Source organism: Platichthys flesus, chromosome 4 (genome assembly GCF_949316205.1).
Source record: "Platichthys flesus chromosome 4, fPlaFle2.1, whole genome shotgun sequence".
In the NCBI taxonomy this organism is placed as follows: Eukaryota; Metazoa; Chordata; class Actinopteri; order Pleuronectiformes; family Pleuronectidae; genus Platichthys; species Platichthys flesus.
This window is the reverse complement of record NC_084948.1, coordinates 20,694,137-20,720,901: the sequence shown is the minus strand read 5'-3', so window position 1 is coordinate 20,720,901 and position 26,765 is coordinate 20,694,137. Positions and strand designations below refer to the sequence as shown.

Here is a 26,765-nt window from a genome sequence, read left to right as displayed (position 1 = left end):
GTGTAATCTCATTTTTTCCAGACTGCTGATATGAGAGATGGCTGCAGAGGTTGTCAAATGGCTTTGACAACCACACTAAAGAGGACTAACGCCCCTCTGTGTCTTTAACTGGTATTGCTTCAACCATGGTAATAATGAGACAGAAAATCTCCAGCGGCCGGAGAGAGGAACACAAAGTGCAGTACTTCCCTCTGAGTGGGAATAAAAAACAGAAAAGCAACAGCGGTAGTTCAGTGGACTCCACTCAAGAATGACCTCGAGGTTTCAGAGAATTTCACGGGTCAAATGTCGTCCTGTTGAGCAACGTGATTATTCTTTGAAGTGGAGTGCAATGTACGACAGCTAAAAAAGACTTGAGCAGTCAAAAGGCGGAGTGCTGTGAGTCAGCTTCTACTTACTCTGGCTCTGTGAGAGGTGTCGTTTCATTGGGTTCTGTGGGTCCTGCTGCGTTGTGATTGGCTGTGCACTCGTCCTCTGTCCGGACTTCCACTATCGGCTCTTTGGACTCATCTTTCCTGTAAAAGAGTGAATGTACAACATGATGTGAAAGTTATTGCACGACCTGAAGACCCGATTATTGCGGTGACTACTGTCCATGAAAGAATTGAAGCTCAGAGACGGAGCAGACTGTTACGACTGAGTCACACTGTGTTTATGTGTGGGATTTATGGTGTTGTTCTCCCTCCTTGCCTCAGGGTGGTGCTGTTCACTATGTTCTGCCTGTGTCTGTGTTTTCACAACAAATGTGATGAACATACTTTATTCATTTTTAAATCACTTTTTTTTATCGAGGAAGATGAATTACTGTTCAAACTGTTTATATTTCGGTTTAATGAGATCTTGTGCAGATTTCTCTCTAAATTAATGATATTTTGCATTTACACTGGCATAGATCTAACCATGCTGGGTGGAAATCCAGAGGATTTGGCTCAAGCCTCTAACGCTTCAGATGAACTCTTGAATATATATTTTGGGAATTGAAAATATGCCATAAGCTATATTAGGAAAGAATGAACAAAGTGGCTTGACTGTTTAAAGGGACACCTACTGTTTTAATACAGACTAGAAAAGTCCTGAAACAGTTTAACGTTCCATGTTCATCAGCTTGCCTCTAACTCTGTCTGTGGACTGTTTGGAGGTGGACAGGGAGTGTACGGTGTGTGAGTGTGAAAGTCAACAGAAAAATTGTAGGTTGTAACCATCACCAGAGAGATGTGAAAGATCTTTGTAGAGTTCGAGGGAAACACGTAGTCGGGTGCTAATTGTCAGTGTTTGACAAGTGATACAAATATTGATGAGAGCAACTTTAAAAAATATCTATTACACCAGATTGAGAAAACAAAATGTACATATGAAGATCTACAGTATATCTGGAGCGAGATGTTCCTCTGACTGAGGGTCAGTGTTGAAAGGACTGAACCCCTTGTACTTTAATTGTATCTAATACTCACACGAACGCTGCCTTGCCCTCCTCCAGGTTGTGTCCTTTGGTCCCGGTGCCAGATTTGCCGCAGAGGCACATGATGAGGCCACATTTGTTGACAAAGTAGCAGGTGACGTCCACCGCCAGCAGCAGCAGCAGAAACACCACAACAAGGATCCCTGCCCAGATCATGATGCCCATGGAGAGCGCTGCCTCCTCACCCATATCTGCCAGACGGGGGAGAAGTGAGGGAGGGAGAGCACAGAGCTGCAGCGTGACACTTTTATACAAACAGCCAGGAACAACCTATATGATGTGCTGCTACGCTACTGTTACCACAGATGTTCCAGGAAAACAGAAACCACTCACCTGCTGTTAGCACTGATACAATCTCTGTCTATTTAGATGCAGTGTGTTTGTCTTCACTTGTGTTTAATGTATCATATCTTTGTAGTAAATATGAAGCATGTTGAGGAATGTATATGCAGTCGGGTTAGTCAGGCTCTCCTTAAAGAAAACATTTCAAAATAAATATTCAACACATTTATTTGGTATTAGAAAGAAGAGCAAACCAACGCTTACACCGAGTTGCTAGTTACAGACACATGCAGGACAGAATAAACGTACAAAAAGCTGTAATGCATCATCACGGTTTGTGTAAAGTCATGTTTAATTCTTGCAGAGGACTGACTCTGTCTAAAGATAAATTCAACTCTGACAACAACAATTTACAGGTAAACAAGGTCTGCTAATGAATCCACAGCTGAGTAAAGCACCCTCCAGTTATAAAGGTGTAAAAACTGGTAATTTTCAAATATTTGATACATGCGTGAGAAACATCTGAATGTTTGTCTTAGTAATCAGCACAAAAATAAGTTCCCTTGTGATGATTCTGTGCACAGCTTATCTGTTCGGTCATTACAAATACTTTAGGTTAGCTCTCTCTGTCCAACAAGATGTAAACGTTAATCTTTAAACATTTACAGAACATATAGAAAGATTTGTGATTAATTTAGGAATATAATAAAGTGTTTATGTAAACAAACAGGTCCAGCACTCAGCCTTAACTCTGTTTAGAAATGCTATTGTTACAATAACTTCATTTCAATTCCACTAGTATTCATCACTGTAAACTGGCACTCGTCTCTGTGGTCTAGGACTGATGACGGGCTAATGCTGAGCAGAGTGGGTCTGTGGGAGGCGCAGGTTTTCCACTGCCTTTGGTTTATCCCATCTGTCTGGTCTGTTCTCAAGCTACACGGGACCAAGTCTGTCGTGGACAAAGTCGGTTTTAAGGAGTGAACGCATCCAGAGAGACAGCCAGGCCAGAGGAAAGGCGAGCTCTCCTTTTAATGGGTGAACTCCCCCACACAAACTAAGAGAGCAGAAGCACAGAGATGAGGGACAGGATGAGTGATACCAAAGAGCATGTCACAGATGAGGAGCCCTGAGTGGCTGATGGGTTAGAAGACAGCACAAACCCCCCCGAAAACACCAAAATGCACACAGGTCGAGACGAAAATGTTCACGTGATCCACCACAGCAATGTCCAGGACCAGGCAAGAGAGCAGGACCATTGAGAGAGAGAGAGAGAGAGAGAGAGAGAGAGAGAGTAGAAAGAAAGAATAAAGGACAAGTACAGGGGGAGGGAATGAAAGACAACAGAGGAACAAAAAGAGAAGGGTGGGGAAAACAGAGGAAGAGAGAAAGTGAAAATGTGTCAGGTTTGAAAACCAACCAAAAAAAAAAAAAAAGAAGTTATATCAAGGGGAGAGAAAGCCACAGACCAAAGCGAAAGCACAGCGGGGGGGGGGGGGGGACTACATGTTGACTCAATGGTGCCTCAGAGGTGAGTGTGAGTGGGAAATGCTTTGGATTGGAAAATGAATTACAAAAGAAGTGAGAGGAAAACGTAATGGTGTGCCGTGATGTTTCAGGAAAGCACTCGGCAGCGTCTAGCATCTAAAGCGAATCTAACAGGCTGGCGTTTGTGCACGGTTTGTTAAGAAAGGAAACTGCTACTGCTACCTCCAGGGTCGAGTTAATCTGAGGTTATCACGGGTCAATTCAAAGGGTGCGTCGGTAAAGGGACAAACTACCCAGTCTACCCAGTCTACCTGCTATTGGAACAGTTAACAAGGGAGAGCGACTGTCCCAGTTCTGTGAGCGCAAACTCAAGCCCATTTAGCGAGAGCTGTAAAAACTTTAAAGTGAGAAATTTGAGCCAGAAAATCTGATTTCTGCAATCAGCAGTCCAGGAAATGGTTTTTGTATCCCCTTGTAGATTTATTCAGTTGTCATTCACCTTTCAGAGATAGAGTTAAAAATAGAACTTGATGCTCGGGCTTGGAGCTTTGAGTTTGGCTCCTCAGTTTTCTGGTTGTTTAGTTCCATTTTAGTGTGAGTGACTTGAGGGAGGGTACCTGGGATGGCTTCTGGCTGCGTGGACGTCCTGAAGGACATGCTGGCTGGCTGGGACTTGCCCTTCTGATTCTCTGCCACCACATACACATTGTACTCTGTGTCCCACTCCAGGCTGCTGAGGACCACGTAGTCGCTGCCGCTGGGTAGTCGGATTTCTGGTTTCCACTCTGACGCTTGTATCTGAGGACACAGGAGGATATTTAGTAAGTACGTTTATGTCTGCAAATAACATTTTCTGTATATTTAATAATTGATTATTTGGTCTACAAATCAGGAAAAAAATGATAAATGTTTCTCAATTTGACATTTTCCAACCCACACTGATATTTTAACAGTCCAAACACAAGCAAAACAAAGAATTGAACCAACAAAAAAATATTTTTGCTTGAAAATGTATTTTGTCAGATTCATTTTCTGTTGATACTTTAATCAATTAAACAATTTTTTTACGCTCTAAGTGAATTAACATGAAGAACTAGTAAATTGTTTTCAAACATAAGGGAGCGTCACAGTAATGAGTGCAAATAAATTTAATGTGGTCAACCATAAATGAAAGGTAGGAAAAAAAAATTGAAAACTCGGTTTACTATTATAATCCAGCAAAATGTTTTATTTAACAGTATCTGAGAGATTTATATGATTAAAATAGTTGTTGCCTTAAATGATATATGATAAATGATGTATAGACTCACTGTCAGTTAACCTAACCATTAACATACTCACTGGTTTGTAGCGGATGAGATAATGTAAGATGGGTGAGCCACCGTCGTCTTGCTTGATCCAGCCGACTCTGAGCGAGTTACCTTTAGGTTGAAGAGCCCCCTCAAGTTTAGGAGGGTTGGGTTTCCCTATAAACACATGAGCAGCACAGAGGTCACTGAGATGCTGGGGTAGAGATCTAGACGTCTCGTTGGCTAAGAAGCAGCAAAAGAAATTATGTCAGTCATCCTTTATTTATTACAGAATGAAAAAGTGACAGAAAAAGTTAGAAATTTGAAGAAAGTTTGAAACTGGCTTCTTGTCTTGTCCTTCTTTAATCACTCGCATCCAGATGGTTTGTTCTGATCTGACACCATCTGCCAAATGACTCACAGTCACATGTTTATCTGATTCAGTCCGAGTTGCTGAGTAAACATTCAACTGGCACAAAATTGACCGACGTTCCACCAAACACGAGGGAGCTGCTGAGCACAGAGACTTGGATCGGGGGCCTCTGATCTTATTCCCCTCAGCTTGAGAGACTCATCGTGCCTGAGATGTTACTGCACTGACTCTCAGGTTCTGCAAAACCTGATTAACCCACCAGTCCCTGTTAGTGGATTTAGCCTTGAGTGATGGTATCGACGCTACGATTAAATATGATAAACAACATGGAAGATGTACAGTGTGTGGTAGGAGCACTGAGCAGGAGACTGGGAGCTGTTGAGAACCGGGACACTGCAGTAAGGAGCCATGTTCTTTGGGAAGATAGGACGACACAGATTATGATTCTTGTGTGATTAAAGCTCAAATGTATATTACAAACTTGATTTATAGTAAGGCGACCAAAAGGAGTAGAGGTAACATCCCTCAGGTAGCGAGCTATCAGTCCCGTCTAACTGACGCTGATATTAAACACTCCTGACTGTTATGAATTACTGCGACGACAGCTCTGGCTCCCGCTCATTTATCCTGCTGAGGCAAATGTCTAAATGACTTGATTAATACGACTGAGGTAGACGCGTATTAACATGATTGAGTAGAAGCAATTAATGTGTTGTTTAATTTGCAAGGATTCTCCGGTTACAGTTAGGAATCTTCTCTCAGAAAATCTGCAACGTCAGGTTACCTTCTGGAGCGGGGGGGATCATCAGCACCATGCAAGGCAAACAACAGTCACATGAAATGCACATGTGAGAGGTCGAAAGAAGAAGACAAACATAGAGGACACAACAGATGACAGAACTTAGATACAGGTAGAAGACAAATAACACAACAACTGAGCAGAGAAACTCATCTGGGTGGGTTTTCAATGTGAAAAGTGTAATGGACTTCTACCAGCTTTAACCTCTTATCTCTATAGACTCTGTAATTTGCAAGGCAGCACTTTATTAAATGCTGATGACTCTTAATCCTGATGTAAACATTCCCAAACTACGACTTGTAAACTGCATATCAGCCAATAATTCATGATACTGACTTTAAAGGAGACATATTCTGCTTTTTCAGTGTTTCTTTCCTCTAATGTCCTTTATAGATTCTTTTTTTTTGTATGTCCAAGTAAAAAAGCCCAAAGTCTGAGAGTCAGAGAGCTCCCCTCCCCAAAAGAGGACACTGCTCCTGAAAAGCCTTAAAGACTTTAGAGGGGCTTAAACCTAGTGTTTCAGACAGAGGCTGAAAGAGGAGCTGCAGCAATTGACATTCTGAGGAAAGAGATGAGTTCTCTGAACATTAGAGCGTGTCACCTTTTCATGTGCTGCTAACCCAAATGAATATTATGAACCTGAATGTGAGCATGATGTGTCTCCTTCAATCCAGATGATCTCATAGGTTGCAGAACAAAAATTACACCAATATTACTATTTGTATTACTCAGCTGTCAACTCGTGTGATGTGGGTGAAATACAATCTAAAGACAGAGGAGTCGAGGATGATCCGACCAAACAAGGTCACAGTTTCTAGGAGGATATTGTGCTATGATAAGAAATGATTGTAAATGCAGCTAACCAGTCAGGGAGCCTGGGATATCCTGTACTGAAGGGAACAGCTACAGCAGTAAAACAATCTAATCATCTATTTTTCTCGCTACAGAACAAACCTGTGTCTTCAGTGAAAAAACGAAAAGTGCCGTCTAGGGACATGAAAGAGAAGATATCAGGCAATTAGAATCAGCCGTCTACATAAACAGCTACCTGGATCTCTGTAACAACACTTCACTGAAGAGTTTACTGGCTCCTGGCAGACACACACAGAGGAGGAAACAAAGCATCTTTTTTAATGACTGCCACATTTATGTAGGAGTGAGGCACAGTGGCCTGTTTTAAGACCACGCTTCAAAGGTGCTATAAAGTGAAACATCTTTTTTCGTAAATTATGTTTCCTGGAAATATTCCAGCTAATTTATTCTGGGTCTTCTAATTAGTCTTTCACACAGACATCCAACACTTTGTTCAGTGTAAGATATAACTATTATAAATGTTTAAAAAAAAAACATAAAAGATTTACTGTTTTTCTTCGTCCTGGACTTTTAGTCCTTAAACAAGCAATTTTAATTAAATAGACGGACTTTTGCTCTTTGTTATGGTTTTAAATAGTATGTGAGAAATGTGCATAAAGAGATAGACAAACAACAGAGACACAGAGGTGGGACATGTGGATACAAAGCAAAGTTGGACTGGGTAAGATAATGTTCTTCAAACACATGAATCCAAAGATTTATTTGTCTGATTTATTACTGATGAACAGGATTTAAAAACATCTAACACATGAGAGATTTAAATCAAACCGAGAGCTGAACACAGAGATGAATCACTTTAGTAAGTTTGACCTGATGGACACCACTGACAGATTATGGTAAATTCATGATACGGGGGGGATTAAAATTAAAAAAAAATGGAAACATGTGGAGAAGGGCAGCACACAGACAGAATGATAAGATGTAAAAATAAAAATGGAATCTATTATAAGTCACGAGGCAAATTCACTGGGATTCCAACAGGAGGCAGCAGATTATCCTGTAAAGACACATAACCAACCAACAGAGGGAGCTAAAAGCTAAATAATTAGTTGAAGACTCGCCACAAGGCTGCTATTCAGAGAACTCGGCAATAAGTCACATTCATGTTGTTATTCATGATTTGAAAACACATAATGAGCCTGAAAACGTGCTGTGAAACTGTGGATTTCGAAATACTGTGTGATTAGATCCTAGTGTTAATTTAATCAAGATACGGTTAAACCACTTGAACATGACGAAAAAAATATTTCATGAGTTCTGGGATTTCAAGGGCACCTCATGAAAAACAGCCAAACAGAGCAGACAGACTTCTAAATGAAAATACTCTTTCTTTTGTGACCCCCACAGTGTCAGGGCTGACCTGTGTGTCGCTGAGAAACTCTCCTTCAATGAGTTTTTAGATCAGCCACGGGACAGAGGAGCTCCTCTCGCTCCAAGACAGAGAGGACGGAGCTCAGGTAATTGTGTTAGTGGAGACAGAGGTTAAAAAAAAGTCACTCACGGACAGGCTCCGTCTTGAAGAACTCGGCCGGGCTGCTTTCACCTTCACCCTTTCCGTTGATGGCAGACAACTTCATTTCGTAGTTGCTCTCTGGTTTCAGGCCGGTGATGGTCACCTCACTGATGGAGCCTGTTGCAACATATCAGAGGCAGAGCAATCCACGCTGAGAACACCTTGATAATTTTCATCAGCAGTAAAACAAACACATCCACTTTTCCTACAATTCATTACATCACAATAAAACTGTGATTAGCTCAACCCTCAGTTTATTCCATGTATAAAAATATATTTAAATAAGGGGTATATCTATTAAGAGATGATTCTGCATGCAAAATCATAAAAATCTAATAGAACCGGAATTTTGCAAACTGTCCCATTCCCATTGTTTAAGACAAGGTGAAATACTGTTATCTCTCAACTACAGGCAGAGACAGAAGGTATATATCGTCGACTTAATATGCAGACTGTCAAAGCATTTCTCTTTGAAAACTAAATTTGAAGGTCAATGGAAGTAGCGTTAAATGACCGTGAACATAATTAAGACTTAACTATCATATGTTCAAGACCATTTAATATTGTTTACTTATTCAAGTATATTATGAATGAATAATTTCTACTACAAAGAACAAGCACAACACACATGTTACAGTTTCCTCTCACCTGGCACAATCCACCCTTATACCAGTAATCTGCTGCAGTGCAAGTGCACCTGGCTTTTAAAGCAAATGGGAGATGGCACTCAGACGGTTTTATTGCATGTCAAACCACAAACCCACTCATGATTGATTAAGAGACGAAGTACAACCCATTTGAAGCGTGTAACTGGCGCAGAGACCAATTTTTCACCATTAAACTGGCAAAGGTGGATTTGGACACGCTCTAAATGCACCCGGGCAATGGGCTTTGATTATTAAAATACACCTCTTCATCTTTTCCCCAAATAGCATAACCCATTTTTGTTGCATCTCACGTTCTCACCATCTTCCACCACGTAGACCCCCTGAGCCCAGCTGCCCCGGCCCTGCGTCCTCCACTCCGCTTTGTACTTCAGGACAGGAACTCCTCCGGTGGAATCGGGCTCTGCAAACTGGATCTGTGCTGAAGTGGAGAAGGGTCTCACCTCACTGACGAACGGAGCCGACGGAACCTCTGGTAGAGAAGGAGGAAACGCTGTGTGATTACAACAAAACCTGTGAGATTGCAGCGCACCGACACTCAGACTCCATTGTTCCGTTACACTTAGAGAGTGAGCTCACAACTCCTAATGGCTCCACATTACAGTGGAAATTGGATCCATCTTCTTTGTGAGTAATCCGTGACTTTTGACAGTAACAAGACGTTTCTCTTGCACTGACAGCTGCACAGTCGTGTCGTCATTTTGGCAAAAATAAAGATCGAGAATAACATTCAAATTCAAACTGATTCAAGGAACAGCTGATCCGACGTCAGTCTGAAACGATGCACAAAGAAAATCAGTGAAAATTAGCAGCGTTTTGAAAGAAACTAGAATCAAATTATAAACAGCTGGTGCTGGAGGAAAAAAAAGTAAAAAGAAATCAGGCTGAAAATGTGACTAGTGATTATTAAAAAAATATCTGATTCGTGTTGAACAGGATTATTAGTTATTAGTAAAAAAGAAGAAGCTATATCCATATATAAGTGCAGGTGGCTGAACTCACACTCTGGTTAAAGCACAGTTGTGTGCTGAATGAAAAGGTTCATTCTAATTACCTCAGTTACCGTATCCTGCTCTAAGTGCAGCGTGTGGTGTTTTCAATTCATTCACTTGACCCTGTGGGTTAAGAGTTGGATTGACTCCCTGCTCTCTGCTCCATTTGTCTAATGTGCTGGTTTGAATACAGTCTATGGCCTCAGCTGGTGGCGATCTGGTGTTTAAGTGAAATGCCGTAACTTTGATTAACGGTGTTCCATGACTAAGAGGAGACGGCATCAATGTTGATCCACACAGGATATACAATTACACAGAGCATTTCTCGCACGCCAGTCTTTTTTCTGGGGATTCTGCAGCAGCATCAAAACAGCTACACTGGTTGTGCTGTGCAGTAAAAGGCTGGAGGAGGTCTGGTACAATTTTGTGAAGAGAAAAGAACATTACAGCAGAAAAACAGGTTGACATCTGAACAGATAGAAAAAGGGAAAGTGTCCTGCAGATAGAAAATCACAGGAGAAAAGAAAACAAACCTGAGGAGACACCTTGAGATGCAACACACAGACACAGAGGTAACAAGGTCGTTTATGATGATATATAAACGTTTCTTTACTTTTAAGCCATTTTCAGCTAAAAGCAGAGGTTTTATTTAATCTAATCTTATATGACATTCTCACCATAACATTGATACTGTGACATTGCTTGACACATTTAAGGTCTCGGCTTGTTTTAATGGGTCTCTGACTGTTTAATGCAACCTCTCTTTTATTGGAATTCACAGTTAAAAATGTAGAAGAATATTTTGGAATAAAGTCTGTGAGGTGTGAAAAGAGGTTTTATTCAACTCAACTTGTATTCCCTGAATTAAAAGGTGAGGCCGGCTTAATATGACTAAAACTGTCATGGGCTTTTCTTTTTCTCTTTTTTATCTCAGGACTAAGATTAAATCTAAAAATAGCTGACAGAGTTAATACTAGTGCACAAGAAAATACTGTATAATGATTCTGAGCCCTGTGTGAAGTAAAAGGCTTAGATCTGGTGTATTTTTAAGCAGCCAGAGAAGTAACGTCAAATGATGTGATACTGGTTTGATTGGCTTTTTATCTAAATGTCTCAACCATAGATAGAAACTGTGATCTGTGTGATCTCACACTGTGCTGGATGTTTTGAATATGGGAGAAAAATCTGCCCCTTGAAGCATTGGCCAGGAAAAAACATGCTATTTAATTAATGTGCCACAAGAAATTGATTTATCCCAAATAACCATTTTTGACAGGGCACACCCTGCAGACAAATTGTTCCTATTAGCAATCCCTTAACGTCACAGTAAATATACTTCAAGGTTTGACCATGACCTGAAATAACAAGGCACAAACTTGTAAAACACAGGAACATCACTGACCGGCCTGGATGAGCAGGAACTCCTTGGACTCTGTGCCCATCTCATTAGAGGCGGAGCAGTTATAGCTCCCAAAGTCATTTTCAGACTCCGGGGTTATCTGGAGGAGGAAAATGGAGAAAGAAAAAGCAAATAAATGAAGGGCAGTGTACCAACACAGATGAACCCAACCTGTGTGTCAATCGCTCTGAAGATGACCTTTTTGTTGGTCCATTAGCGTAGACTATTTTTGTTGCTGTGAGCTTCCCCTCCGCTAAATTATTCATCCGATTTTTTTACACAATGGAGCTGAAAGAAAACCCTTTACTTCAAGCCTATGTTCATTAAATCTTGATGACAGGGTTGTGTGTGTGTGTGTGTGTGTGTGTGTGTGTGTGTGTGTGTGTTTGTGTGTGTGTGTGTGTGTGTACGCGATGCAGGACTCTAGGTGTATGTGTGTAGATTTATTTTCACAAAGAGTAAATCATGGTCGGACATATGGATTTGTACCTGCAGGAAGCTGACTGATGGAGTCCTGAAGATCTTAATGTTGGTGGTGTTGGAGTTGGGCAGCTGCAGTCGGTCTCTCAGCCAAACGATGGACGCATCACTGGGATGAGCTTTGACCTCACAGCTGATATTCACTGCATTCCCCTCCCAGGTATACACTGCTACTTCACCAAGTAATTTAGGGGCATCTAGGAAACAAAGACATTACACTTGATACCAACTTCCTGAAAACACAGTTTTTGATTTTGTGGTTTTAACAGTACCTGGAAATAGTGCTGTGTGAATGAGCTTTATATGATCAGTAAATGCACATTTTGAAGGTTACCCATTTAGATGTAACGTCTTGTTTTCTTATTTTCTTTGACACTTCTATTACGGTTGAAGTAAACACTTACAGCGGACTTCCAGGTATGCCGACTGACTATCCTCTCCAATGGCACTGGTTGCTGTGCAGAGGTACGAGCCGGCATCTGTATACTTAACGTACTTCAGAGTGAGGGAGGACACACGGGCGTCACTCCTCACCACCACGTTCCCATCCAGACTCTAAAAGAGAAAAGAAATGGGTTTTTGTTTAGGAAAACAAACCATTCGCATCAGTTATTTCCGACAGCCATATTGCACATTTACATCAACGGAGCACACTTGGGCAGAGAGATGTGCGACCTGAGAAATAAGCGGGACTTTAATGAGCAGAACAGACATTACATTAATGAAATGGGCACATTCTGCTCTGTAAAGACGTGGAAACATAAGGACACAGTCGACAGTGCAGGGGAGCTTATCAATAATTCATGACAGGAGGCACTAGAAACCATTGAGAGCTTTTCACTCGAAGGCTTACCAACTTGTGAAATATGTTGATGCATGCCACTAGACGGAGCATTAGCCTCACACACTAACACTTCTATAGTGTCAGACACTTATGACCTAGTGTCATTGCACACCTTTTTTTTTTAAATTACATTCTGAGTTGATTCCTTGTGGTCTGTATTTTTTGTTTTTCTATTAGCTTGCATCTCTCTGAACCCTCATTGAGCCTGTGTCCCACTTTCAGTGTTGAAGGACACATGCCAGGTTAGATAGCATTTGAAACCTGGTGAATAACAACTGACAGCTGGCTAATGAGATGAGTAAATGACCCTTCTGCTCTCAAGATACCTGGTTTCGTTAACTTGATAGGCCCAGTTACAAAGTCCAACCATAAGTAGCTTCTCAGCCAAGGTCGACAGCTCCGTGTTGTTGTGACTGTTGTTGTCGTGTGACACTAAACTGTGGAGGTATCAAGTTCCAGATAGTAATATCCTATCCTAGTCTATTGACATGTTCTATTATACAGACTGTAAACATTAGTTTTACCTCATAAAAGACCTGTGTGAATTTCAACCAGACTGTTTGTTTAAGCTTCTAATGACACAGACCATCTCAACTGTTGTTATAAAAACTGTACATCACGGTCTCAGTAATTCTTCATCCGATTAAATTTAATTTATGGATTCGGGACATGCAAGTGTTACAGTAAGCTTTTTGTGTTTTTGTGAATGGTTCCTTTAACACGATGCTGCACAGCTGAATATCTCAGTCTCTCTCTTTTGGTTGAATTCATGGCTTTGATCCAAGCTGCAGGAGAAACAATGGCAGGGTTGCTTTTACACATATTGAATTAGGGCCCGGTCTGGGCGGCCATGTTACAGAAACCCTTGTTGGTTTGTATTCAAATTCAATGGACAAAGCATGTCTGGGCCCTTCATTATGCAGAGCGGGTAGCAGGACCAGGGAGACACTTACATAACACACTAACCTTTTATTCTGACCCCTGTGCAGAAAATGTTCCCTCTCAACTCCTGACTCCTGCATCAGTGCCACATGCCACACTGTGCGACCACTGTGTCATTGTTAGTCACCTCAAAATTGATTCGTTTTTATTTTGTGCTCGTACGTTCTGAAAGAAATCAAAGTGTCGCCAGTTTCTCAGGGGCTGCAGCCACGTACTCCGTATATGACGCCTGTAATGAATATCATTATCCACTGGAGGAAAATGATGGGTTCTCTGCAATTTAATATTGGGAGTCATTAATGTTTCATAACTATAGTTTTTCGGAGTTAATGCATAATGCACCGCGGTGGCTTCCTTTATGAAACCTTTTCTTGGTCATAATTTTTGATTTTACTACCTATAACAAATAGGTGTAAAATCACTTTCCACGTCTATGTGAAAACCCTGGTATAAAACACCAGGAGGACAGGGGAAGAACGAAAAAAGACTTTCAGGCGTAAGCTCCTCCAATAAATCAAACCACACCAGAGCTTTCAAACCGCTTCATCAGCAGAGGGGACGGAGACGCAGCTGGAACAACCTCCCCTTCTGCAGCTCGTCACAAGACCTCATGCTCCTGAAGATTATTACTAAACCCAATCCATTAATGTTGACCAAAACACTCACAACCAAAGCTACAAATGTGCTGCATGTGTGCTGTCGAGATGTCATTTGTGAAATAACTTAATAAAATGCAGTTCGTAAAATAAAAAGGATAGCATAATGCATTTTTAAACTATCAGTGTGTTCCAGGATTAGGGGAAATTGGTGCTTGCTTTGGATTACCTTTATCCTTCTTAAAAACCAAGAAACTTGAGTAACTGGGATGCATTGGTTTGAGCTTTTTGGAGCTTCGTCTTCTATGTACATCCACCTGATCTCAAATCTAAGTCATGTGCAAACAATGAATGAAAGAAAATAGAGCATTCTCAATATTTTGACAGAAAGGAGCAGTAGGAAAAGACCAATTTAGATTAAGTGCAATACTTCCTGCGATTTTGAAAGTAAAATAGGAAGGCTATTTGTGGAACCAAATGGTCCAAAAATACATATTCATATCATGTCAAGTGGTACAAATGTATAAATAACAATACATCGTTGAGGGCATACTTTGTGAGAGCACAAATTTCTGTTTATCCAAAAGCCAGAAAAGGAATCTGTAACAGCACTGTCCTCTAGTACAGTGCAATTGCCACAAACATTAGGCAAGAAGTGGTTTTTCGCACAAATTTTCTCAGATATGTAAAACACATTTTGTGAGTGAAGAAAATGGGAGAAAGGTTTATGTGGGCAGTGCTGTCTTATGCCAATTTTTACTTTCTCTCAGGGAAATTGCCTGGCTCTGATAATCTGGCCTGCTGCACAAAGGCATCTTTAATTTTCTTTATGTACATATTCAGTCGGCTTTGGTCCAACAATTGATCAAAAAAATATGATCAAGAATTGGCAGTCTGGACATGAAGGGAGGGGGGTTGAAGATCTAAAAAACAGATTTTAACAGAGTCGTGTTTTGAATCTATAGAATATAAAACAATAAAATTCATTGTGTTCTCACAGGCTTGGTTAAATATCTGTGGAAAAAAACAACACCATCTGAAATATGCTTCTGCATCTTAAGTTTCTAGAAAACAAACAAGTAAAACAAACACACAGATTTGCTCTAGCCTGTTTGGCTTCTGCATTGCTCCCAGGGTTTTATACTCTCCCTGACCCTTATTTGATCAAGAGATTTGATCTGCATCCATCCAGAATTGAATTAGACTCCCCTGACATGAAAGATGGATGGGTGTAGGGAAAAAGTCATGCATTTAGAATACCTTGTGATGCTCAGGCCGAGTCCATGATGCCTGCGGAGGACAGAGACAGAACAACAAACACAAGGCAAAGCAATTCTTAGAAAGTAATCCTTAGCCAGGTAAAGCTGGGATGCTGCACATTGCATGCAAGTATGAGGTGTCCAAAGTTTATTTCCTGAGCTCTCACAGAACCTGAGCTGAATGTCTGATTCCGCTAAAGGTCCACAGATTTAATAACAGCTATACTTTGGCTTTTCCTTCTGGAGAAACCTATTATATGACTACATTTTGGAAGATCATTTTATGGTGTGTGTTTTTTTATTAGTACTACAGACTCGAACAAATGCTGCTTTCTAAAAGCCTAAAAGGCATTTACGATAGCGCAAATGCTGACAGATAAGAAGGTTATTGGTTTATCAGAGGAGGCGACTCCATTACACGGCAGCAACAGAGATATGTTGGCCTGTTTTGTAAAAGTCGTGCAGCAATTATCGACTCACAATCTATTCGTGAGGCTTGAAGCAATAACGAGAAGATAAGTACCAACCTGCCAATAGCAGATAATTTACTCTCACACTGTTGACTTTATTAGGGCATATACAAAATGTCACTGGAACAACACTGGCCGGGTTTCTAGATATGACAATTTTTCAATGGAGCAGCTCTTCTTGAAATTAATCTTTGCGACAGGTGATATATGATGTGGAGTCATTTAACAAGTCACATATCCTGTTTGAATGTTAAGCATAGACTGAATGTAAAGATAGATGACATGTCTCCACTTGCCCCCGGAAAATAGCGATCGGGGGAATGAGCCGCGGTGTTAGGATCCGCCAATACACTTGATCGACCAATCGTGTGTCAGTCTCAGCTGTCAATCATGGTGCTTCACCCCGTTTTGTCTAACTAAATATAACTACATTTAAACATACTTGAACATACATCAGTGTGATAAGAACTACCTAAAATGGCAGGGACCATCTTTTGAGAAAATTTTCTCTGGTCCCAACCACTACCATGGAAGAGGCAGGGTTTAGGACCTATACTGCAGCTAGCCACCAGGGGGAGATTGGAGAGGGGTCATGGTATCCATCTTTATGTACAGTGTATGATATTAACAGTACTTGTGCTACAGCTTTATTTTTTGTTATTGAGGCTGACTCAGGACATAAAGTCACATACAGTCTCTCTCACTCCACTGAATAAAGACAAATAGTCAGCTGAATATAGCATCACTTGATATCATGACAGATCAAATCAAACCGCTGATTTACAGATATTTACACTGAACTAGACAACATGCTATGTCAAGTTAAATCACAGTGACACTGAAGAGCCCAACTTCCACAAGACAAAAAGCTATTTGGAAAGCATGCTCTATGGATTTTATGATGCTGACGAGAAAATGTTAAGCATGACAATGAGATGTGAGCGAAAAAGTGCTGAGGCGTAACAAGCAAAATGATAAACAGCTATTTCATCAGGTGCAACAGCTAGAAAATGTCAAGAAAGCAATCTGCTGGAATAATTGAAGGGCAAAAACATCAAGCCCCAGTATTATCCCCTCATAATCAATACTGGGGGCTTATAACACAAGACACATGGTGTGTTTGAATTCAAGTGGTTAATATCACCGACAAACTATCACTGACAAACGATCCCCGATGCGGGAGGTGAGGAAAAAACTTGGTAACCTCTTCATATACGAGCCCTTTCTGTGAGTCTAATTTCACCATGTCCTTAGGGGCACTGTAAGTCCTCTACTGTCACAGCAACAACACACTGCTGTGCACCGAGCATCATTACAAACAGCAGTTGGCTGCATATCACCAGCGTGCTGAGAAAGAGTGGTCGCCCAATTAAAACAGGCAGCCTAATGGTGTGTAACATGGCCACCCTCATCCACCGGTCGTCTGCAGCGAGCGAGCCGACAACCGTCCCCGTCCGATCGATGACAGGTGTTTGTTTAAGACAAAAGGACATCGAACAGGCGGCAGATGCGAGCGAGGCAAAAGAAGAACGCCGCGACACAATCAGTCCCTCGGGCGAACGTGCACAGCAACATGGTGACGGTTCCCTTGGGATTTATTTCCAGCCCATTGTTATTTCCTTACAGGGAGAATTATCCTTGCTCTTTGTTCTGACATGGAATGGGATGTCGGCGTGAGGAGGGCAGAGAGGAGAGACATACTAACACGAGTACCCTACGCACATAAATGTACTGAACCCGGGCGGTTTTATTCACTGGGTGACGCCTGACTGAAACTGATGAGCACGCATATCGTGAGCGTCCCGTGTCATTAACTGCTGAGCCGAGGAAATTCTGCCAGTGCACCAGTGAAAACTGACGAGCATGTGGGAGAGAAGAAAAAAAACCTGACATCACTCCTACCACTGAGCCAGCAGGTGTGCCCTTATAAATGAGGAGCCTTTTGTGTTTGGAGAAAACAAAGCTCCTCTCTGCACTGATGAGCAATGTTCAAAGCTTCCTCTGTTCCAGATGCTCTTATGCACCTCCGCCACACAAAGCTAAACACATGCTTTCCTTTAAGGATCTCAACCCGAGTGAAACAATCACAGCGTTTGTTTTATTTCCGATTCAAAGTCTGGTTGTTTCTGCAAGAGCTTTTAACTATTAAGAGTTGTACAGTTTTATTTGATTATAACTTCATTCTATGGTTGAAAATATTTCCGGATACTTGCAACTTAAAAACTTCCTGCATCAAGCAGAATATTTAATATGTATTCAAATAAGCGAAACGTCAATTATGTAGATAATGTACTAAGTATGGATAAAAGCTTAAATTTCATTCATTAAATCCATACATTTATCTACAGCCACTCACAGTGAAGGCATTTTAAAGACTGAGACGACCAAATACCACATGAAAAAAAATGATATACAGTGCTCAAGAAAACTAAGTGAACACTTAATCGTCACAGTATAACACCAAGTGAGTTAAACTTCAGGGATTTCAATCTGTCCATTCAGGAAGCAAGAGCGCTGGTAAATCAATTTCACCTGCTTTGGTGCAAATGAAAGTGACATCAGGTGCAATTCAGAGGCAAAAGCAAGACAAACCCCTAAAGAGGGAATGGATTTACATGTGGTGGCCACAGACAATAGATCTCCCCTTATCCCTCATGAATAATTATTCTCTAGTATTGTGTTCTGCTGGTGTCCTTGTCACTACTGGTAGCAGGAGGTGGGACCTGCAGCCCAATCCGGTTACACAGGTAGGGCAGCTCCTCCAGGATGGTACATCCATACCTGCAGTCGCAAAAAGGTTTGCTCTGCCTCCAGGAACAGTCTCATGAGCATGGCATCTGCCAGAGAACAACCAGGATTGGCAGATCTGCCACTGGTGCTCCGTCCTCTTCACAGAAGACAGGAGGTTCACGCTAAGCACATGTGACAGGCGTGAAAGAGCCTGGAGACGCTGTGGTGAACGTTATGCTGCTGGTAACATTATCCAGTATGACCGGTTTGGCGGTGGTTTAGTGATGGTCTGGGGAGGCATGTCCTTTGAGGGTCACACAGACCTCCATGCCATAGCCAACGGTACCCTGACTGCTGTTAGGTACCAGGAGTAGATCTTCAGAGCGACTATCAGACCTCCCGTTGGTGCAGTGGGCCCTGGGCTCCTCCTGCTGCAGGACAACACTCGGCCTCATGGGGCCAGAGTGTGAAAGCTGTTCTTGGATGACGGAGACATTGATGCCATTGACTGGCTGTCACGTTCCTCTGACCTAAATCCGATTGAGCAGCTACGGGATGTAATGTCTCGGTGTATCCGACACTCCAGGTCTCATCACACACTGTGCAGGAGCTCACTGATGCCCTGCTCCAGGTCTGGGAGGAGATCCCAAAGGACACAATCCATAGACTCATCAGGAGCCTGCCCAGACTCTGTCGGGTGTGCATACAGGCAGGTGGAGACCATACACACAATCAATCAAATGGTATTTGTATCGCCCATATTCACTAATCACAATGTGTCTCTTAGGGCTTAACAAGTCGCAACACTACTGAGCCACATTATGACCTGCTGTGATGGAATTCACGGATGTTGGATCAGACTATGATTTACATTTTTTCCTTTTCTTTTTATCCAGGCCTCAATGGGTTGATGATGGTTTTGTTCTCAACAAATTATACAATGTACATTGGGAAAGATTTTCAACTTTAATAATAATTTCATCACAAATTAGTTATTCAACTATTCTCATAGTAGTTGCAATTTGAACTTTGTGCAGGTATAAAAACCACAAGTTTACAATATCTCTTTTAACTTGCTCTTGTTATCCTTTTTATTCTGTATGTACAGACCCACTGCTGCTCCTTTGTATGAGACAGTAATCTCCCTTAATCCTCACATTGTGCATCGCTTAACTCACGGTTGTCGAACAATTATTTTGTTGTCTGCCAACCCTGAAGATTTTATTCACCATCTTCAGAATGAAAGAGTTTCTTCTTGTGTTAACCTTTAAAAGCTCAAAGCACAACGAAAATGGAAAGAGAGTCAAGCGAAGCAAGACCAAGACATGAATAGCTAAATAGCTGAATATCACCAGTAGTAGTCAACAGTGTTTGGAAGATCTGTATGCTCACATATTATAAAGTCATTCACTATCATGACGCCTCCGTTCTCATGTGAAAAGTGAATACATATAAAACCATGATTCCTTTCAATGCTTTTAATTTCTAACTTTAATAGTCATTCTACTTAGAGTCGACTTGAGATGTTGAAAATTATTGAAAGTGTAAATGCTTAAAAATACCTTGTGGAGCTTTTGCCCAATCGCATTATGAAACAATGCCTTTACATAATTTATTTAACATCCTCCATGGCTAGATTATATCAGAGAATGATTAATCCTCTTATGTAAATTTCAGTTTGAACAATAAACAGCCCATTGTTAATAAGGGTTATAAAGGACTATACTTTATTATTGTTATTGCTGGGTTATGCGTGAATAAGGTAAAATATGTTTGTACTGAATGTATATGAATTAATGAATTAATGATAACCAGAGCTGTACAGTCAGACACTGTAAAAATTAGAGTCTGACTGACTAAGGAGCCAAAGAACTGAAAACACATTTAAATAAACTGCTAATTAATTCTGGCTATTCATCATCACCACACATCCAAACAGGCACAGTTCAGGTCTGTACTGGTTTCCTGACCAATACAAAAAAACTCTTATTCATATGTTAATGAGAACACATTGCCCTTTCCATTCTTTTAAGTTTGTACAAACATATTAACAGCTGCATTTTTTTTTTTTTTGGTTCAATTAAACATGTCCACCCCAAATGAATGTTGTCTCACATGTCACACCCATTCCAGATGAAATACAGCTGTTGTGATGATTACAGAAAGCATGGCAGACAGACTTCAAATGAACAAACTGAACAAGACAGTTAAACAATTAGCAGCCATTTCCTCATGCATCCATTAGAGCCCCCACCATGGAATCGGGTTACCATCGGGTTATCATTCCCCCTGCTGATAACCCGAACTCTAAAAGAAAACTGTGTCTACTCCACAGTGATTAAGTGAGGCTGCTAATCATTTCTTTGAAGAGTAATGCATCGTACTGCAGACTAGAGCGCAAAGCACACTGCCACCACAGCACAGATGGGCGTCATGTGACACGTCATGGCTCCGCACGTCAGTGACCACACAGTGGAGGAAACGGGAAGGTGATGCAAACTGTTGCTGCCTGTTTGTTATTAATAAGAAAAATATCATTTGACTTCTTTAGCCCTCAAATGCCGTCAGTCTATCGTTACATGTAATGGTGAGACTGCAGGATGCAGAGCTGTGGTCGCACACTGCTCTGCTCTGACAAGTTTCTCCTCATTCACTTTGACAGCTTCAAGACCACAAACAAAGCCGACCTGTCCCTGAGTGACGAGGAGGTTGAGGTACAGCAGCTCTGCCAGGTGCTTCTCCTCTTCTCTGGATAACAGGTCTGAGGTGTGAACTCTGTACGGAGTCATGACGTGCTTCATGTGGTGGTAGCGTTACTTGCGCTTGTGAGGCTCCACTCAAAATCTAATTTTGAATATCAAACATTCAGCCCTGTAAGTTTGACAGGTGATAGAATGTGTAAAAGTTTCATGTTTCTGTTCCTCACAGAGCACAGTGCCTGTGTTCTGCTGAAACCCATGTCAGTTTATCCACTTCTCCACCGACCACCTCTGTGATCATGATGTGTCTAACACTCACATTTCATATATCTTGTCTGCAGGGGTTGAGTGTAAGATACTCAAAAGATTTCAGGTGGATCACTACTAGCCTCAATTTTCAGGTGATACCGACATAAATGTTAGACAATCTAAAGTAGTATGGAGATGATAGACACACCGAGCTGGGCTTGAGTCCCGACACCCTCATGCTGTGATGGAAAGTTTGAAATGATCAGGCGACAGCGACACAGAAATGGCGTTTCTCCATTATGTTATTAACCAAACATTCATCTGATCTCATGAGATACAGAGCTCTACACACTTTGTGTCACAAGATCAGCGACGTTTTCAGGCTCTGTTTGGGAAGCATGCAGTAGTCAAATCAATTTCATGAACTCTGATAAGATCATTCCTTGGGGTTTTCAAGAAACAGCTGGGAATTTTTCAATAAAACAGGATTACTTTATTTCAGTGTGGGGAAGGGGGGTTGTCAAATATGGAGGCATACTTTGCAACACTACTCCAGTACATTTCTGTGCCACGCAGATTTCATACCTGATAGATCCTGTTTAGATGTGCCTGTAGGGAGAAAATGTAGCGCATGTAATGGACTGGCACCAGAATTCCTCCACGAGCTACAGTTTATCTCTGAAGCATTTTCCCTCTTATTACCTGTCAACTGTAGCAAGACTCCAAGACTTTGAAGGAACAGGCCATGTGGGCAATAGATGTTCAAGAATAACAATCAGGTATCGACTGATTGTGAGGGTTTTTACTCATGGAGTACTGTCAAGGATATTACCAAGAGAACATACAGGGGAATTAAGGATGTAATGGAAAAATAAAAAAGCCAGCTCCAGCCCAATGCTTTGCCCCCAAAAAATTATGAGGTGGTAGCGGGATATCAACTGATTAAAATTATACAATCTAATATAAAAACTTTTCAATCACTGGTATGAGCAGAATAATGGCAATGTGATTGAAAAATGCGTGACTAACACTTAACCATTCAAGTGCTCATTCGAGCAAATACAATAAGAAGCAGACGAAGATTAATTAGTATGCTTTCAATTACATGCTTATTTTGGGAATGTTATAATTGGGTTTCTGATGCAGATTTTTTTGACATTCAGAAAAAAACTCAAGTCAAATCTGAGTGTACTCCACATAACTGGCTGAGTATGGCTCAGCTAATTACAGGAAATCCATTGGGCCGTCTCGAAGGAGCTGGTAATTTAGGGGAAATAAACTGCCGTATATAAACCTGCTGTGGGTGTTTCCTAATGAAACTGCAGGGGTTCCGTACCTGCACATGATCAATATACCTCTAGAATTCAGGTTAAAGGAGTTCAATTCCTCTCCCTGACACACGCTGGGTTGTGTTCCCCTCAGGTGGCTACTAGTCACCGTGTCCCAATTCCACATGACAAACAAATGCTTCATGGAGTTAACTATATGAAAATGTAGATTTCATTTTCAGCAAAGAAACTGGTTGAGAGGTGCAGATTCAGAGATACAGCACTAATTCTCAATTTGGAGGTATTAGAAAGTGCAAGTATTATAAATCCACTTACAAAGTGGTTAGAATTCATGTTAAGTGTGCAACTGGGACACATCCGTCTACTTTATCCTAGGTGTGCTTCATTTACTTTAAAAGGAAAGATGGTGGCAGGACATCGGGCCTTGAGGACCAGAACTGAGTACCCAGGATTTAGTCATTTAGCGACTGCTGTCATCCACTCTGTGTTTATCATTTCACCTGTTCTCCTTCGGTGAAGTCGCGCTCGCCGTAGCTCCAGTTGATGGTGGGAGTTGGATCACCTGAAGCCTCACAAGTCAAAGTTACCTGCTCCTCCATCTCTGACGTGCTCTGGTTCACGATGAATGTGATCCTGGGTTTGACTGTAAAACACAAACACACAGTCATTGCAGCCACACATGCATCTCAAGAGCAGGCAAGTGGTTTGACAGCACAGATACAAATGCAACTCTGTGGATTTGTATTAGTTCAAAGAGAGGATGAGGAGCAGTAGCTTGACAGTTTTATGGGGATTTTTGTGGCAGCAAAACAGTATTTAAGCTTTCCTAGTCCCAGCAGTTGTAAAATTTCTGTTATAATTTATTTTGTCTATCTCAAAGGAGCTGTTCATCTTTTTTGTTTACATTTAGCCAAACTGTCTCAGTTACAGAGCACCTGAGCTAACCTGAAAGCACAGCACGGGGCCCCAACTGTGACGTGAGCAGAGCAAGGCAAATTGAAATGTCTCCTCTGCAGCTTAAGGATGTGCATTACTCACACATCTAGTCTATTTTTTTGAATGGATTGTATCAGCTATGTAAAGGCTGATCCATCCCATCCTTCCTGTCTCATTAACACTGTAACCATGTTTTTTTGTATACAGCATTGTGAGAGGACCTTGGAGCAAAACAAACACATAAACTGTGACCAGACTTTCAATGAACAAGATACTTCCGCTTTAGTTGCATAATGTTGACATGTATTCATCGTTATGGCATTGTAACATCTTATTGGCGCTTCCACAGAATTCTGCAACATCGACATCTAGTCAGTTACCAACTGCACAAAGTTATAACCAGACTATATATTAAAGGAATATTATTTAGCAACTCATATAAAAATGATAAACAAAACAATATCTAACTTAGAGTAAAGTCAATAATGGGAATATTGCTGTCCATGTAAACATAGTCAATAACAGTATCAACAATAATGTGTGTCAGCAAGTGAAGTATTCTGTATTTTGCAGGTGCACAGTGTCTCTGAAGGTTTCTGCTGCTGGCTAAATATCTACCTATTCTGTTCATGCTGGAGACAAAGAGAAAAGATAAATAAATCCTCCGTAAACCTGCAGCTATATCACACTCACACTCACGTACGCTTCTACCAAGGTATCGAATCAGATCGTACATTCTGACTTCAGAGGCGTTCAGCACTCAGGAAGTTTGCTTTACTAATTTCAGTGTTGCCCTATTTAAATGCTCTGAAAGTCAATATTCTCCATTAGATTCTAACATCACACAAACACAGAAAACCTGGACCCGTTTAGGCTGTTTCACATGAGAGATCTCTATTTCAGTTTCCATCTATGATCTTCTCACTGGTTAGAAATGAGCAAGGATTAAAACACACTCACAATATCTGCATGAAACTCAGACGTTAGAGCTAAATTTAGACAATGATCTAGTTTAAATGTATAGTTAAATTAATTGGGGCTTTAATACAGCCTTGTGTGCACTCTGCAGTTGTACCGGAAGAACATAAATCTCCAGTCAGACTTGGTATTGACAGGTACCATTAAAGAACTCTTTCAAATTCAGAATATGGGAGCTCAGCGTTTTCCAATTTGATGTAAGAAAACCAGAGCTTTGTGAGCGCAAGAAAATCCTCCCAGTAATGAGGGAGATGTTGCTAACGAGCTAAACAATGTGCTTTGAAAGCTGTCTACAGTAAATGCATGGAGATTGTTCTTCCGTTGAGATCCAAAGATCCAGGCATTGGTGATTTCTTTTGTTTAGAAAAATAAAGTTCACAAGCTATTTCAATGTAAAATTAACTCTCATGTCTACATGAACAAATACCATGATTTTAACTGAAATAACAGTCGTCTCTATGTTACAGAAAAACTAAGAAAAAGAATTCAAAGAGTTCAGCTGAGTTCATTCTCTAAATCCTTAAACACCATCTTTACATGAAACGTTCACAACCCACACTGAATCAACACCTCATCTTGTATCCCCTAGAAAACAAGACACAAAACCATACAATAGTTCTTCACCCACCTACAGACTCTTATACTTCATTCCCACACACTCTGAGCATTTCATATTAACACTTTAATTCATGTGTGTATCTAAAATGGGTCTCCTTACCAAACACTCTGAGACTGAGCTCCTGCGCAGTTTCCCCAGCCTTGTTCTTGGCAATGCATGTGTAGTCTCCTTCATCCAGCTTGGTAACATCCATTATTGTAATTTCAGAGCCATCTTCATTAAAGCTGTACTTCTCTCCTGCGTCGAGAACCACCTCACCCCTGTGGGAAAAACAAGTGTGGAACATTAGACCTATTTCACCAATATGTTTCACAATGCTTCAAACATTATTTCATATGTACCACGTTAACTGGTCACTGGTCTTCAAAAAAAAGGGTTTTCTAAAATATGATCTTGAGAGCTATAGGAAAAACGCAATCGTTTCTCAATGACAATTCGAAAAAGGTCAAGTGAGGAAGTGCCCTGATAGGAAAAGGTGATTTTTTGGGAGAATTTGGGAGATAATATTTTACGTTTGTAAGCCTTTTGTCATTTGTTTTTTTAAAGTGTCAGAGTAACATTTATATTTTGTTTACCAAGGATCCAAAAGAGATAATGTTCTCGGACCTCTGACTGTGATCATTTGTTTCAGGCAGGTTTAAGTTGCGGTTTCCGTCCAACTGCAGATAACTACAGGATTATGTTAATTCTAACAATAAAAACCAAGAGCATCAGATGCTCCTGGACTCTTTGCCCTTTGTGACCCTCGGGTTCTAAACTGTCTACAGAGCCGACTGCTGTCCTGGAAACAAGACGAGCAGGAACGGTAGAACAAAGCAGGAGACTATCAATGGCTGTATTCAGACACAGAGTACAATGTGGCTCTTGATGACAGTCTGGTCTTCAGGTTTCACTGTTTATATTCACCTTTTATATCCCGTGGTTAAGTATCCTATTGCAATGAATAAACCAGTTAGTAGAATATCTCTAATAACCCAACAGGGTCATATAAACTCTGGTCGTCAGTCAGATGCAGGTAAACTGGTGCATATGACCAATACTGTTACTGATGTGAATGTGGGAATGTGTGGTTGTTACACAGACTGTATTTTTATTAACTATTGCAAACAAACAAAGGCTTTAGTGTCTATTTGTCAAGTAAAGCCTATACAAATATTTGCATCTGGTCACTGCTGTACAAAGAAAGTATAAGAGAATGTTGTGAATTTCGTGGATAATTAATATTTCTTTAGTATCAATGGGCAAATCTGAGGATGTATGAGCGAAACGCTATTTTTAACTGAAAAAGCAGCTTGGTTTATTGACTGGTCCGTCTGTTATGGTCTAGACTAAAATATCTTGACTTTGGTGATCTTCTGACATTTGATCCAGTGCCAACAGTAAGCTGACCGTTTTGGTTAAGAATGAAATATACTGACAACTATCGGACAGACCTGAGAACAGCCTTATACTCCTTCTAGTATCACTGACAAGAAGAAGTGTGATGTAAATTCATCACACTAGAAAAAAAGAATTCTCTCCACTTGTAAAAGTACATGAAAT

General features: G+C 40.9%; 1 protein-coding gene across 10 annotated transcripts in view; it reads right to left on the bottom strand.

Annotated features, from left to right (window-relative positions):
- The window catches only part of ncam1b (neural cell adhesion molecule 1b), a 73,015-nt gene that overhangs the window by 4,859 nt on the left and 41,391 nt on the right, over window positions 1-26,765 (bottom strand). For 3 of the 10 annotated variants that reach the window (XM_062386234.1, XM_062386241.1, XM_062386240.1), the window contains exons 7-20: window positions 25,323-25,483; window positions 23,191-23,333; window positions 21,987-22,010; window positions 15,255-15,284; window positions 12,017-12,167; window positions 11,622-11,809; window positions 11,136-11,232; window positions 9,043-9,213; window positions 8,065-8,193; window positions 6,645-6,677; window positions 4,571-4,695; window positions 3,847-4,027; window positions 1,452-1,650; window positions 399-515 (exon numbers count right to left, since the gene is read on the bottom strand). In XM_062386234.1, the coding sequence (XP_062242218.1) occupies window positions 399-515; window positions 1,452-1,650; window positions 3,847-4,027; window positions 4,571-4,695; window positions 6,645-6,677; window positions 8,065-8,193; window positions 9,043-9,213; window positions 11,136-11,232; window positions 11,622-11,809; window positions 12,017-12,167; window positions 15,255-15,284; window positions 21,987-22,010; window positions 23,191-23,333; window positions 25,323-25,483 (1,749 nt within the window). Of the gene's footprint in view, window positions 1-398; window positions 516-1,451; window positions 1,651-2,169; window positions 2,879-3,846; window positions 4,028-4,570; window positions 4,696-6,644; window positions 6,678-8,064; window positions 8,194-9,042; window positions 9,214-11,135; window positions 11,233-11,621; window positions 11,810-12,016; window positions 12,168-15,254; window positions 15,285-21,986; window positions 22,011-23,190; window positions 23,334-25,322; window positions 25,484-26,765 lie in introns of those variants that run through there. The other 7 variants (XM_062386236.1, XM_062386235.1, XM_062386238.1 and 4 more) reach the window with 7 other exon arrangements.